This window comes from Strongylocentrotus purpuratus, unplaced genomic scaffold, assembly GCF_000002235.5.
Source record: "Strongylocentrotus purpuratus isolate Spur 01 unplaced genomic scaffold, Spur_5.0 spur5_scaffold_1, whole genome shotgun sequence".
NCBI classification, from domain to species: domain Eukaryota; kingdom Metazoa; phylum Echinodermata; class Echinoidea; order Camarodonta; family Strongylocentrotidae; genus Strongylocentrotus; species Strongylocentrotus purpuratus.
The window spans coordinates 46,878,753-46,894,667 of NW_022145594.1; the positions used below are offsets into that span (position 1 = coordinate 46,878,753).

Here is a 15,915-nt window from a genome sequence, read left to right on the forward strand (position 1 = left end):
CATGTTATCAGTGTCTGTGATATGGTGTAATATTGAAGCCCTAAAAAAAAAATGGCTTCAAAATGATCAAGAAGTGCCTCAAAAAAGTAAAAATCTTTGAGTACCATACTCATTTTCCCCAATAGACTGTAGTGTTATGAAAACCGTCAGGCGAACGGTTTTCAAAATTTGTAATTCCAATCATAAATATCTTGATAATCAGACAGGCGATCGGCTTGTAAAAGTCATGGGTTTCCTGACTGACCTAAAGTTTTATATTTATCATTGCATCATGAGCTAAATCCAGAATTTTGTTTCAGAATCTGAGACAAAGTTACCGGATCCCTTTAAAGGGTGTGTAGCATGGCAAATACTGGTTAACGCCATCCGACTTCTTTTGGACAACTGTACGTAAACGAATGGACTTGATTGGTGGTCATGCTACACCCCTTTAATGGTGATGATATTAAACGAAGAGTTGTAATAATGATAATGATCATGATGATAACGAAGAGTGGTAATGATAATGATGGCAATGATGATGATATTGATGATGATGATATTGATGATGGTGATGGTGATGATGGTGATGGTGATGAGATAGGGGGTGATAATGGTGATGACAGTGACCGCTTTGCCTTAGTCCACTCATGTGGCGGTACTGGGGCGATTGGAAATGGTCGGAGGGGGGGGGGGGGGGATACCGTTTTTACTCTGAAAATAAAATACGAATTTACAAGGCTAGGGCTACTGATTAAGGGATGGGGTCCAGGTGTTTTTTCCTCTTCCCCTTTCCTTTCTCTCTCTTCTCTCTTTTCTCTTCTTTCCACCACACGACCAGGGGGTGGGGGGGGGGGGGAGGGGTTGAGGGAAACGTGCCTTCCTTCTCCCTATTTCCACCGCTGATGTGCTGATGTTGGAAAACGTCTTACGATACCCCCGTTATAATAGTTCATCGACATTCTATTGAAAAGTATTTAACAAGAATGAAGTCAAAAGAGGATGTCGGCAAACTTGTAGCCTCAGTCTACATATATTTTGACTGGTGGTGGTGATGATGATGATAATGATTGTGGTGGTGATGATGAGGATGATGATGATGATAATACGATGAAGATGACCATGCTTGGTGACGAATTATTTTCCTCTTCTTCGATTCTCCTCCTCTTTTTCTTCTTCTCCTTCTTCTTTTTCTTCTTGACTTATTATCATTTCTATCATTAGTTTAATGTTGTTATTATCATTATCATCATTATTATCTTTAATATTTTTTCTTTCTTATCTGTCTGTAAATATTACTATTTTAACTTATTAATTTTGTACATGTCTGTCGGGGACCCTACTGGAAATAAGCTCTCGAGCTCTCGTGGGTTATCTTGTTCAAGCTGACTTAGTTTCATCTGTTATTCTTGTATATTGTATGTTTGAAGCTTGACGAATACAAATAATTCAATCAATCAATCAACGGCGGGTGGCGATGGCGATGATGATGATGATTTCTTTTTCCTGAATTAATTTCATTTTTTTCATTGTCGATTATAAACATAATACAAAATCATACTCAAATTAAAAAATGAAAAGGGAGCTACTCATGTTATCCATTGTCATAAAAAAAATCAATGAGAATGATCCTTTATGTTTGGATTATGAATGAAACTTTTAGGCCTTGTACAATCGTAGTACCCTAATATTAAAGCACATAATATGGAAATGAAGATCAACGAACAATAAACAAATTACATAACAAGGGAGAGATACTTTTTGTTAATTATATTTAACAAAATATGTTAATGGTGATGATGATGATGATGATGATGATGTGTAGGTGGATTATTACAAATTACACACAAAAAACATCATAATAATTTGGGGGAGGGCGGCAAGGAGCTAAATCCATTTTTATCAAAATTGAGCTTTTTGTCTTAAAATACATATTTTCTACATGGGAATAAAATGCACTTTATCACATTCTCAAGTTTCATCTTGAAATAAAATAAAAATTAGCTACAAAACTATGATTAATTCCAAAGGAGCTAAATCCATGAAGAAAGAAAATCCATGAAGAAAGAAATATTAACAAATTAAGCAAAAATAAAACATACTTGGTAGATTTTATTCTAAAACCATATATTATCGTTAAAGGGTAAAACAACTCTAATAAATGTACAAAGATAAACATACATTACTAAAGAGAAAGTGGTAGAATAAAAAAGGTGATTTACTCGAAAATACCCAAAGTGGATTTAGCTCCTTTTTCATATTAAAAAGTTCGCAGTGTTTGCAAGCGCGCCCCCATCGTTCGTTTTCTATACCGTGCACGTCCAAAGATCAAAAGGATAGCATACGAAGAGCGGCACTAGAGGTCGGGGCGTGGCCGAGTCAAAGGATACGTCACACTTCATGCATATTCATTATACAGCGCGCGCGTAATACAAACGCGACATAATACTAGTCATAATGCCAGTGCGGCATGCATGTACTTCTCAGATCCTCATTCGACCAAATACAATGAAAACGATTACCGGTGCTCTCAAATTTAGTCATATTTTGTCATAAAATAATGTTCCGCTTGTGATTCATTCATTCATTCATTCATTCATTCATTTTGGTTTATTGTGTCAAAATTCAATGTTAAAACAGTCGGCGACTGATACAAACAAAGATTACAAAGTTCAAAGAAATAAAGAGAAATTACAAATAATCATGTACATCAATATGGAACGATCACATATTAGTTTAAGGAATAAATTAACAATGATGATAATGGTAACTTCAATATATTGCAAAGATTACAAAGTTCAATAAAGAGAAATTACAAATACATGTACATTAATATGGAAACGATCACATATTAGTTCAAGGAATAAATTAACAATAATGATAATGGAAACTTCAGTATATTTCACATCATACATAAAACAAATCGAACTTACATGGATGAGTGGGTAAAAAAAAGGTAACAAAGAGAGAATGGACAAAGCATTTCATTTCCTTTTCTCGTAATATTTAGATTTTGAGCCTTTACATTTTAAACACAATTAACATAAATTGATAGGTAAAATGTGATGGTGATATTAATTGTGATGTGGGGACATTTTTAACATATTAATCGGATTTACATGTTTTAAAAATAAACAACTCTATACTCAAGGGTGTCGATTTGTATCCGTGGTTGGGGGGGGGGGGGGGATGATAGGTGCCAAAATATTTTCGGCAATGGATCAAAGCAACCAAGAGGTAGAAGTGTGTGGCGGGTTGCACCCCCTCCCCAAGCCTAGCGAAGTCCTTGTCTGAGTGCAATTCCCCCCGCCCTCCCGCACGAAGCGCGGAAGCTTTGACGTTACATTTGATTATTACTCTTAATTCACGTCTGAAATCATTTTCGCCCATCCCACGCGTAGCGCGGAAGCTTTCACGTTTCATTCAATTATTAGAAAAAGAAGACGATTCGTTGTACCATTCTCGACTTTTAATCCTTGTCTGAATTCAGTCCCCCCACCTCCCGCGCGGAAGCTTTGACGTTTCCTTAACTTATTAGAGAAAGAAGACGATTCGTTGTGTCCTTGTCTGAGTGCAATTCCCCTCGCCCTCCCGCGCGAAGCGCGAAAGCTTTGACGTTTCAATAAATTATTAGATAAAGAAGATTCGTTCTTATTTGGGGGGCTAGCGCCCCCAAGCCCCCCCCCCCCACCAGAACGCAAGTGACATAGGCCTGTATCAGCTTTTTAATAAAACAAAAATAAGTTGTGACATAATAATCTTTCTCCAAAAAATGTTTTAGGGAATATCAAGAAATAAAATGAGTGAAAAAAACACCAATAAAGATACAATGACGTGAATTTTAAAAAGGGTGAACGGAAACAACTTAACAACATTAACTACTCTCACCGGGCTCTCATCACTAATTTTTCTCTTAATTTTTTTTGTTTTTTTGAGACGGTGAATTATTGGGGGGGGGGGATATATCCCCCCCATCCCCCCCCCCCCCCGGGATCGACACCCATGTCTATACTAGTAAATATGAAGAAAGTTGGAAATTAAGAAATGAAAAGGGCACCTGTAGAAGATCTAAAGAAACACCTCAAGTTCCGCTCCTTTATTAATGTGTTCTTTATATCACAGACCCGACCGCTAGTGCCGCTCATACGACCTCTAGTTCTGCTCCTTTATTAATGTGTTCTTTATATCAAAGACCCGACCGCTAGTGCCGCTCATACGACCTCTAGTTCTGCTCCTTTATTAATGTGTTCTTTATATCACAGACCCGACCGCTAGTGCCGCTCATACGACCTCTAGTTCTGCTCCTTTATTAATGTGTTCTTTATATCAAAGACCCGACCGCTAGTGCCGCTCATACGACCTCTAGTTCTGCTCCTTTATTAATGTGTTCTTTATATCACAGACCCGACCGCTAGTGCCGCTCATACGACCTCTAGTTCTGCTCCTTTATTAATGTGTTCTTTATATCACAGACCCGACCGCTAGTGCCGCTCATACGACCTCTAGTTCTGCTCCTTTATTAATGTGTTCTTTATATCACAGACCCGACCGCTAGTGCCGCTCATACGACCTCTAGTTCTGCCCCTTTATTAATGTGTTCTTTATATCACAGACCCGACCGCTAGTGCCGCTCATACGACCTCTAGTTCTGCCCCTTTATTAATGTGTTCTTTATATCACAGACCCGACCGCTAGTGCCGCTCATACGACCTCTAGTTCTGCCCCTTTATTAATGTGTTCTTTATATCACAGACCCGACCGCTAGTGCCGCTCATACGACCTCTAGTTCTGCCCCTTTATTAATGTGTTCTTTATATCACAGACCCGACCGCTAGTGCCGCTCATATACGACCTCTAGTTCTGCTCCTTTATTAATGTGTTCTTTATATCACAGGCCCGACCGCTTGTGCCGCTCATACGACCTCTAGTTCTGCTCCTTTATTAATGTGTTCTTTATATGACAGACCTGACCTCTCGTTCTGCTCCTATAACCTGTTGTGTATGGTCATAATTTACTGTAGTATCTTCTAAAAAACTGCGTTCTAACCATTCATTCCATAAAACTTGATAAGATCATGTTTTAAAGTTTTGTTCCCACTTAATTTTTGCTCATTTTAAACATTCAACTACATAAACATTTACATGTAAATCAATTTCAACAACCTAAAAAATAAAGATCACAAACAAATATTCTGCTTGGTTGAGTGTTATTATATTGCCATTAAGTTCACATTATAAAATGGTAATGTATCGCATAGATTATGTATGGAGTTTCTAGACTGAACCGATGAACGTTATTTTTTATGTACTTAACAAAGATTTTGTTAACAAACTTCTCCATCAACTCAAATTTACACTGGAAGAAAAAAACTGTGACCTGATAAAAAATAGAATGTGCTTTACCACAGAACTAGTTTTTAATTAAAAGTTTGTTTTCTTTCAAAGATTGGATCAGAAAAAAATTATAAATATGCTACAAACCCTGTGATCAGGGGCGGCGATCCCGGGGGGACGGGGGGGGGGGGGGACACGTCCCCCCCTCATTTTTTTTAGGGGGGGGGGGAATCGTCCCTCCCTGAAAAATTGAAAAAGTGAGAAAAAAAGTGTATATCAAATACTGACTAAAGACTGCAACAAACTTTTAGGCTCTGGAGGGCCCTAGAGTGCAGCGTTTAGACAAATAAAAATGCAAAAATCTTCTCGCTCCGGAGCTACGCTCCCTCGCATAATATTCTCTAAAGTGTACAGTAAATATTCTAGAAAAGTGAAGTGTGAAAAAGGTATATTGCTTGTTTTTATACTATTCTTTTGCTAATTAAAGTATGTAATTTGTTAATACAACAAAACTTCAAAAACCTGTGAGGGGATAGTCACTTCCGTAACCTCTACCCCTCTCGTTCACTTTGCCTTCTCGCCTTGGCGTAATGATGAGGAGGGGGGCTTGGGGGGCAGTTGCCCCCTAATAAAATTCAAATTTGATTTATTTCTAACTCGATACTGTGATTTACAAATGTTGCTGAAATGGTATGGTTTTTCCCTGAGCTTCTGGGGGCTCTGCCCCCTGGACCCCACCAAGGGTCCTATGGCTGGCCCCTGTTTGCTCATCTGACCGTTATTAAATGCCTAAAACCCCTGAGCTTCATGGGCCTACGCCCCTGGACCCCACCAGGGGCTCTAAGACGAGCCCCTGGATGCTCATCTGACCGTTATTAAATGCCTAAAACCCATGAGCTTCATGGGCCTACGCCCCTGGACCACACGCCACTTTACGCTCCACTTGCTATGCTCCATTTGCTCTACCTAATAAAATACTTTAGCCTCCCCCTCTATGAAAAATGTTCCGCGAGGCCTGCATGTACAATGTTAGAGTGGGGATGCGGATTCCCCCCCCCTCGTTTTTGTTCAATATATACGCCACTGCTCCCCCGTCTCTTACATTTCGTCCCCCCCCCCCGGTCATGAAAAGAAATCGCCGCCCCTGCCTGTGATACCACATACAGTATTGGATTGTACAAATTTAACTTTTTCAGCAAATGACTTTAGTATCAAACATAATATGCCCAGTCTGACAATATAAAATATCAAGTATCCAATATCAAGTATTTCACAACAATAATAAAGAATAAGTAATCTATTTCCCTTTATTATGTTAGCTCCCCCCCCCCAAAGTTCTTATGGCTGGCCATACAAAATATTACAACCCAAAACAAAACAAAACAAAAACCACACAATTATTCACCATCTTGTGTGCAGGGTTGGGTTAAAATATAATCGAGAGCAGAAAGAATGACAGTATCATCTTTCTGACGACGTATTTGGGCTTTTCAATAGCTCATGCTAAAATGAATTTATGGGCTATATATTTCTTAATATATATTTATATTTATATCTATTTTGTTTTCAGTGATATTTTTTATATATATTTGTCTAAACTCTTAAACCTCAAATTACAACACGTAATTACCAATTTGACTATCATTATTTTTTTGATTTAAAAAAACAACAACTAAGAAATGCATATAAAATATATGAGATACTGAAACACTTACTGATGCATTCATTTATAGAGCCAACATCGATAATAAGCACGAGTTGAATACTTGTCGGTTGTCAGTCAAAACAAACTTTACAAAGACATGAGGAGTATAATCTTGAAATCACATCAACACATATGTATAATACTCATGCTGGTTTCTATATGAGCAAAAAAGGAATCATCTTTAACAGCGCTCAATGAAACTATGAAGGGTTTGGTTCAATTAAAAAAAAAAAATCATATTTATTTGCTCTGACATATTTCCCTTTGCTTTTTACAACTTCATAGTCAGGCCCTAGTAACTGATTATTTTCACTATGACATGAATTGTTGAAATGAACAGATAACCAATACTATAACTTGTTCATGGATTTGAATATTATATGTTATTCGATGGAAACTTGAATACATACAAACTCATTTTTTGGTTTTGGTTAAGGGCTGAGGTTGACTTTGCCTTTCCAGTGCTACAGCATCAAAAGGAATTCAGGTCGCTGAAGCTCATAGATTTATATCCTGAACATGTCAAATGTACCACTTAAACATATTTTCATAGATGATACAAAAATGTCCCCACATCACTTAATCACATAATACTGGACACTACTAGTTGCAGGACATATTTGTGTCCAGCTATTGTTATGCATGCTGAGTAATAAAGGAGCAAACGTAAATATACTGGACCTCAGTAGGGACATCAAAGGATACATAACCATCTGTTTTATTAGAATTTGTATTTTTTCTTTAATTCTAAAAAGAAAAGGAAAAAAAAAAGATTCTTGTTGTTGTTAAAAACCTGCATTGTAAGTAATGGTCACTGAACCGATTGATCAATGGCTGAACTAAAATTCATATTAAAATTTCTCTTTTATGATTAAACAAAGTATTTTGGACATCTATCCTCAACATCAAGCTAGGGATGAGCAAAATATAAACCAGCTGTTACATACCGTACGTGTTCGAGTTTGTATCGCGCGCGCTGTATAATGAATATGCATGAAGTGTGACGTATATTTTGACTTGACCACGCCCCCGACCTCTAGTGCCGCTCTTCGTATGCTATCCAGATCAAAATGGCAACAAAGAGTGAGATCGAAGACGAGGCGAGTGCGACCACTCCGGTCGAGGAAAAACCCTCCAAGGAATCGTTAAGTCAGATGGTGGACAGTGAAAGTAAAGATGACACAGATCTTGATCTGTTGTTGGACAGTAAGTGCAGATTTTATTCCCACATGAACGTTAAATCTAACGCTATTTTAAAGGGGCGTTAAGAATCTCAGTCCCACATGCTTATTTTTTCGTTGGGTAGAAATGGTTGGGGTGATGTTGGTTCTGCTTGAAATGCAACTTACACGCGGTGTACACGGAAGCGAACAATAAGGGTTAGGGCGGTCGTGAAGGTGAGGAATATTGCCCGTAACTTTTCTCTTTCCAGGCTTTTTTCTACTTTGGCTGGGCATGCACAATCCGGAGAATTAGAATCTAGATTCTACCCCCCCCCCAAAAAAAAAAGATCTGATAATGATATGACTACGAGTTGCCAATGTGATACGAGAGGGCAGTGTCCACGAGAGGGCACTGTCTCAAGATCCAGAAAGAACACTGCAGACTGGATGTTAGAAGTAAGTCTTTCAGCAGACGAATAATACAAAACTGGAACAGTTTGCCAGAAAATATTGTGGTCTTGGCAACAACGGACAAATTCAAAAGACACATAGCCTAGGCCTAGATAAGCATTGGTGGGAGTATCGCTTCGATCTCCCATGACTCCACTCCTGTGCATGCGCATACACTCAGTAATAAATCCAACAGGCTAAACCTACATTATAGAAGCAGTGACCGGGAATTACAGGCCAACGCCTTCTACCCGTACTTGATGATGATGATGATGATGATTATCTTATGATGATAGCAAGTTAAGTATACCAAGGTGCACGCACAGAGTTCGCTGAACTTGGCGAACTCATTGCTTGCATCTTTTTACACGATTTGTCATTGCATTGTGGTTTTTTCCTTAAAAATATCTAAGTTGTGAACCTTATTATTTAGGTGCTTTGGGTGATTTTGACAAACCTCTGCAACCAGCCACATTGGAAAAACCAGAGGTTGCATCATCAAGTCCAGGACTCAATATAATGACTACATCCAAAGAACAGGAGGGTGAAAAGAAGACAGAAAAACAGACAAAAGAGGTTAGTATCAGTCCTTTATTTCTCGAACCTTCTTTTAAAATATTTTCATATAAGATTTTTTGAAGAGTTTCATAGAATTACTTGAAATTGCAAGAAATTTGTAGATTGAGAGAGCAGGAGAAATAGAGGGAGACAGAGAGAGAGAGAGAGAGACACACACACACACACAAAGAGAGACAAAGAGAGAGAGATACTCTTTATCAGTCTCATTTGATATCTACTCTTCTCTGTGCGTATTTTCCTATTGATTGATGTAGTCGTTTTTTTAATTTTCTCAGGGGCCATATATATCTCTAACTTGTATGGTATTGCTAACTTATGTTTCCCTTCTTAGAGGCCACGTCAGGGACCCGTTTCACAAAGCCTTTTTTCAATGACAAATTACAAAAATCAGTGACAAATCTGTTAATAACCAATCTAGCTTATAACAAAAATTGTTATTGTCACTGATGACAAGTTTTGTGAAATGCCCCCCTGGTAGCAAATAAGGGTGTGTTCCTACAAGCTAGAACACAATATTAGTTTTTGAACAGTCTTTGAGAAAGTCCTCTCTTATCCAATACATATTTCCTTTTTCTCTGTGGCTTTTTATTCTATTGATTAATTGTCTTTCTAGGGACCACAACTCCCGCCCAATCAGGATGCGCTCTTCGAGGCCCTCTTCAATGAGAGCCCCGGAGCCCAGCAGTCCGTTGCGGACTTTGAGAACGTCCTCTCTGGTCTGATGTCTGAGCTTGGTGAGGGTTTCGGGGGAGACCCCCAGATGGCCTCCGAGATGCAGAGGATGTTCCAGACCATGGCCGCGGGAGCAGGAGCAGGAGCAGGTGCAGGAGCAATGCCAAATCCAGCTGCAGGGACTCCTGCATCCACAAGTAGGTATTAGGGCGCTTTAGTAATGAAACAGAAGGCAAAGAGGATGGGAGAATTCACTCAACCGAGATCAAATAATGTATGCAGTTCGGACTCTGTCTTTTGAAATACTGTTATTCTTATCAGGTGAATGAAAAAATTTGTATTGAGGCACTTCACAAAGATTTATACATTCAATTTGGTTACTTACGAAAATGGTCTATTGTACGGCGATACAACTCTTGCGTCGAGTCTAGGGAATGAACGCTATTATGGCTGAGAACGGTCATGAAAATCAACAAGACGGGAAAATTCTGGTTCGCACATGCACAGATTGATTATTTTGCTCGGTTACCCTCGTCTTTGCCTTCCGTCATTTTCGTAATGTAACCAAATTTAATGCATAAGTCTCTGTGAAGTGCCTCAATACAAATTATTTCATTCACCTGATAAGAAGAATAATATTTCAATAGACAAAAATCTGAACTGCATGCATTATTTGATCTCGGTTGAGGGAATTCTCCCGTCCTCTTTGCCTTCTGTCTCGTTACTAAAACGCCCTACTGCTAAACTGATGACCCAATGACCCAACATTTTCTGGAATGGACATGTTCTCTACAGTCAGTAGCATGTAACCAAATCTCTAACTTCAACCCTGGACCAAGTATTATACTTAACTCTCATCCTAATCCTAACACTAAACCTAACCTTAAATATAATTGTAACTCACCCCCTTTTTCTTTTAATCTTTTGATGAAATTTACTTTATTATGTGATGTTTTTTTTTCTTTCTTTTTCTGTTTTTCCATTTTTGATCAAATTGCAAATTTCACAAACATATCATATTAGTTCCAGGAGACCCTCGTGTTTGGAGCTGCAATGCACTTACTTAGATTGCTGTCAATTATGATAATCTTCCTTTAACTCATTTTTCTGCAGCTAGCAACACAAGTGATTCCAACACAACTCAAACCCCGGAGGATGTGACTTCAACACTCACAGATACTCTCACCAGACTAGCACAGAATGCCAAGGACCTACAGGTATGTGCCATTTATTCCCTGATACGGCACCAGTGTCCTTTGGCAAGGCATTAATCTTCATTTGCCACACTCGACCCAGGTGAGGTAAATGGGTACCTGGCAGGAATTTATTCCTTGAAATGCTGGAGCACTGTAATGGCAGCTAGGCTAAAGCCGGGGTAAAAATTAATGTGCCTCGGAATAGAATTTCTTGATAGACAGCGCTATAGAAAAGCCTATAATTATTAGTAATATTATTCATTATGGCCTTTTCGAGAGTGTTGATGAGAATGCCATCCCGTACCGGCACATCTAGCTAGGTATGTACTATCATAACTAGAGAAAGGTGTTTAAGATTGAGGTGACCGTGAAAACCGAGGTGGACGCTATTTCTGGATTCTGAGATGGTAGAAGACAGGGTAGACAATGTGGTGCATTCGCACATCATTAGAATGACGTCCTCATGTCACAGTTCAATATCTTGACGTGCCCTTGAAAAGCCCTTATAATAGAGACTTTTAGATTTGCACGACGTGAACGTGGACCGATACGTGAGACATCCTTTTAAGGCAATGTGACGTCCTTTTAAGGCACTGCCGGGCACTGCCAGTGGACAACTAATCATTCAAAATTGTTTTTCTTTTACCTCTTCTTTGCCAGCAATTTTTTGATCAATTGAATTGGATTTTCTCAGATTACTTTTGATTTTCTTTTAATTGTAAAATTAATAATGAAAGGTCTTCCAAGGGAATAAATGTAACTTCAAGGGTATTAGTTTTTATTTCAGAAATAAGCACACTATTCTTGATTTGAGTACCTGTACATTATTATCTTAGGCTGGAGCTAGTTCTTGATGGGTTCAAATCAGCTCTAGAGCTGTCTTCCCCTTATAATTAGATTTAAGCTAGATTTACACTAAAAAATGAGTACATGTAGGTAAACCCAGACCATCAGTGGGTTTTAACGGATGTCAACTATATCCTAACCAAGTACCCCTCGTAAACATACCGTAAATCTCTGTGTATGAGACGCACATTGTTAATATTATTTGTGACAAGTTCACAAGCACAAATCGGCGCCTTCAACCTCACCCCACAGCAAAATGAAAGTCACTTGTTTTTTTTAAACGTACTACAGTGTCTGCTCAAGCAAAAAAAGAAAGAAAGAATTTTATTTTTTTTAATATTTTTTTTTAGGTCAACCTCATGAGTGAGTTGCCAATTTCTGTAGTGATTTTCAAAGTTTTTCATGTCATTAAAAATTCATAACTTTATTATTAGTTATCCGATTTTGCTCAAACTTGTTTTGATTGGTTTATATAATTTTTCTGCTTCTATTGGAAGTAAGTCATTTTTGGAGTGGACTTGCCCTTTAATAATAGGGGTGCGTCTTATACACGGAGATTTATGGTAGTTTTATTTTGACTGTACAGGAGGGTGGGGTGCCTGATGAAGAGCTCTTGAGATCGTTTGGAGGTATGAACATGGAGGGAGACAACGCTGAGCTCCTACCCATGGTCCAGACCATGATGCAGAGTCTACTCTCCAAAGATATACTTTACCCTTCATTAAAAGAAGTAGTAGATAAGGTAAGCTCTCCTGAGAGAGAAAAACCTGTTCATAAAGACATCCTGCCTATAAAGACCACTTTTCTTGTCTCCTATGGGTGGTCTTTATAGACAGGTTTCACAGTATATATATATTTATATATATTGTTTAAATTCATTGATTGATTTCTGCGTGGTTCATCACATTGCATGATATGATCAACATGAGATTAAACAAACAAAGCAATAGACTGTGAATAGGTAGTTACGTACAATTACAGTAATACTGCACGAAGAAAATTAATTATGACTGTGCTGCATTAAAAAAACATTCCTATTAAGTCATCTGTGATTTATGGTGTACAGATATATTTGTTTATTTCTGTTTTCACTTCAAATTCAATGTCGAATGAAGTTCAGGTTCAATCCAGTGAGCTTGGTAAGAAAGGGCACAAAAGCACACTGACTCGTGACTGATGCCAGCATTTTTGTTTATAAAGATATTTTCTTTATTTTTACTTACTTTTCCACTTGATGAGTCGATGCATACTTCATTACATTTCTAGAATATTTTATTTAATATTTGATGGTGATGAAGATGAAGGGGATGATGATGGTGGTGGTGGTGGTGATGGTTTGATCATTATGATGATGATTGTGATGATGGTGGTGGTGGTGATGATGGTCATAGTTACTTTCTAAAAGGAATTATATTATGTTGCCAGTTAATGTTCACACTATGCTTCATTTAAAAATTCTATCCTATTTGAACAGTACCAGGGATGGTTAGATGAAAAGAAACCCACACTTAGCAGTGAAGATCACCAAAGATATACGGAGCAGCACAGACTGATGTCAGCACTGTGTGTGGAATATGAGGCGGAGCAAGATTCAGACGGCAGTACAGTCAAACAGGAGAGAATGGGAAGGATTATGGAGCTTATTCAGAAGGTAAGGTACATAGTTACGGTGGTGGTGGTGGTGGTGGTGGTGGTGGTGGTGGTGGTGGTGGTGGTGGTGGTGGTGGTGGTGATGGTGATGGTGATGGTGATGGTGATGGTGATGGTGGTGGTGGTGGTGATGATGGTGATGGTGGTGGTGGTGGTGATGGTGGTGGTGGTGGTGATGATAATGATGATAGTGATGGTGGTGGTGATGGTGGTGGTGGTGGCATTGGTGATAATAATGATGGTAGTGGTGGTTGAGGTGGTAGTGGTGGTTGTGATGATGATAATCATTAATGATTGTAATGATGATAATGATGGGGGTTGTGGTGATGGTGATGATGCTGCTGTTGATGATACTGATGATAGTTGTGGTTGTGATGGTAATTATAAGGGTGGCACTGTTGATGTCCGAGTTGGTAATGGTGGTGGGGATAGTAATGATGGTAACAGAGCTTGTGGTAACTATGAAGAGTGGTAGTCGGGTAGTGGAATATTCTAAAGTTCACAGCTTTGATGAAACACCCCCATGCTTCCAACTTTGATTGATTGATTGAACCAGTTTATTGATTTTGTGTAATGTTTGACAAAATACAGTGATATGCACAGTAATATACAAAATGGGAAAAATATTGCGCACAAAAAATACAGGGAAATGAAAATGAAAGATAAAGTTTGAAATAGAGGAAGGGGGAGAAATTTAGGTGAAGTATTCAAATTAATTTTATAACAATTGCACATTATATTTACTCAGGTATGAGAGCCAAAATAATGGGGTGTTTAAAATTCAGATTTATTGGCAGTAAATTTACGAGATATGGTTCTCCAAAAAAACTTTGACTGGGCGTGTCATTCACGTACAGGTACCTAATATCATTGGATTGTATAATTGAAATGATTCAACTCAATTAATATTTCCTCAACAGATGGAGAGCCTAGGACAGCCCCCGGCTGAGATCGTTGGTGACATGGTAAGTGATCTTTCTTTTATACTCTTCAAGAAAAACACAAAATACCGACTCGCTTCAAGATTTAGTTGCGAAAAGTATAGAGGAAAACATCTTGAAAAACAACTCTTCATAATATCTCTGTCCATAATTATTTTACTTTTTGTATCTGTAGGATGTGATAGGGACGGTACTACAGTCATGTCAGGTAGCCATTCTGCTAGGTTCAGAAAGGATACCAAGGGGAATGCTAGGGGGAATAAATGTAATTTGGTCACATCCTTAATGAACTTGTCATATCATATGATAAGGGCTTCATAACACAGAGCCTTCTCTTAAAAAAGAGTGGATGAAAATGCACCATTTCCCATTTGTAGTACTGTTTATACTTCATATTTTCTTCATATTTTGAATGTTTTTTTTTGTTCATTTATATATAATTTTGATATTATTATATGTTATGATATTCCATCTTATATCTTCGTATGTATTGTCATGATGATGGAAATAAAATGTCAATTCAATTCAAAATTACAATGAAGTGAGATCTATTGGGATGTTTTTTAAGACAGGCCTAGAAAGTAGTAATAATACTGATATTTAGTCCTGTTTAACCTTTTGTCTAATGCAATTTTTAATTACCCTGGGATTCATACATGTAGTATCATATTATATATTCATATTCATTATTATATTCATGTTTCATCATCATCCAAACATTTGAGAATATACTCATATTGATCCTGATATCTACACTAATCAATGTTTATCAATGCTAATGTTTCTTTGCTTTATGTTTATTACTTGTCCATACAGAATGCCGGTATGCCTTTTGATGAGAATGGCATGCCACGGATACCGGGAATGCCCCAAGGGGACCAGTGCAGTATTATGTAATCAACCAATCAAACTTTTGAAATGACTGGAGAAAAAAAATCTATGAAGCTTTATTTGATCATCCATGATGATTGGACCATCGGTACTCGAATGCCATTGGTGATCAGGGCGCCGGTACGTAATCAACTGTTGCATCATGGGTAAATGGAATTCCATTATGATAGTGGACCAGCGTGTAATCAAGGATTGCACCATGGATACCTGGAATGCTTTCATATGTATCACATCATCTTTGTGGCTTTATGGTCTCACAGATATAAGATTACCAAAGCTGCACTATGATCATAATCATTCTTGGAATCGGGAACTATGAAAGATTCTCCAAGAAACAGATCCTCTAAAATTTGGGACTCGCTTAGGAGCTGACCAGAGCGAATACAACTAGCCTGATGCAATAAATTCTAGTTAATTGGACACTGTCTCCAAAGCGATGGCATAGAGATTGGCTTTGGCAGGAAAGATAGAGGGAAGGAGGGTGAGAGGAAGACAAAAGATTGCTTAGC

At 38.2% G+C, this 15,915-nt stretch overlaps 1 protein-coding gene across 1 annotated transcript; it reads left to right on the forward strand.

Moving 5' to 3' along the window:
• Positions 1-8,068: 8,068 nt before the first annotated feature.
• Positions 8,069-15,425, forward strand: LOC115918437 (peroxisomal biogenesis factor 19-like). Its single transcript, XM_030978357.1, has 8 exons — positions 8,069-8,224; positions 9,065-9,207; positions 9,824-10,079; positions 10,996-11,099; positions 12,511-12,666; positions 13,399-13,575; positions 14,495-14,539; positions 15,332-15,425. The coding sequence occupies exons 1-8, from the start codon at positions 8,089-8,091 to the stop codon at positions 15,410-15,412; spliced, it is 1,098 nt and encodes a 365-aa protein (XP_030834217.1). The 5' UTR covers positions 8,069-8,088; the 3' UTR covers positions 15,413-15,425.
• Positions 15,426-15,915: the final 490 nt, after the last annotated feature.

What these genes read in the sequence shown, in the direction of transcription:
- LOC115918437 (XM_030978357.1), top strand. Translation starts at nt 8,089, where the DNA reads ATGGCAACAAAGAGTGAGATCGAAGACGAGGCGAGTGCGACCACTCCG. An exon ending in TCTTGATCTGTTGTTGGACA is followed by an intron (nt 8,225 to 9,064) that starts GTAAGTGCAGAT and finishes CTTATTATTTAG; the next exon opens with GTGCTTTGGGTGATTTTGAC. An exon ending in CTGAGATCGTTGGTGACATG is followed by an intron (nt 14,540 to 15,331) that starts GTAAGTGATCTT and finishes TTGTCCATACAG; the next exon opens with AATGCCGGTATGCCTTTTGA.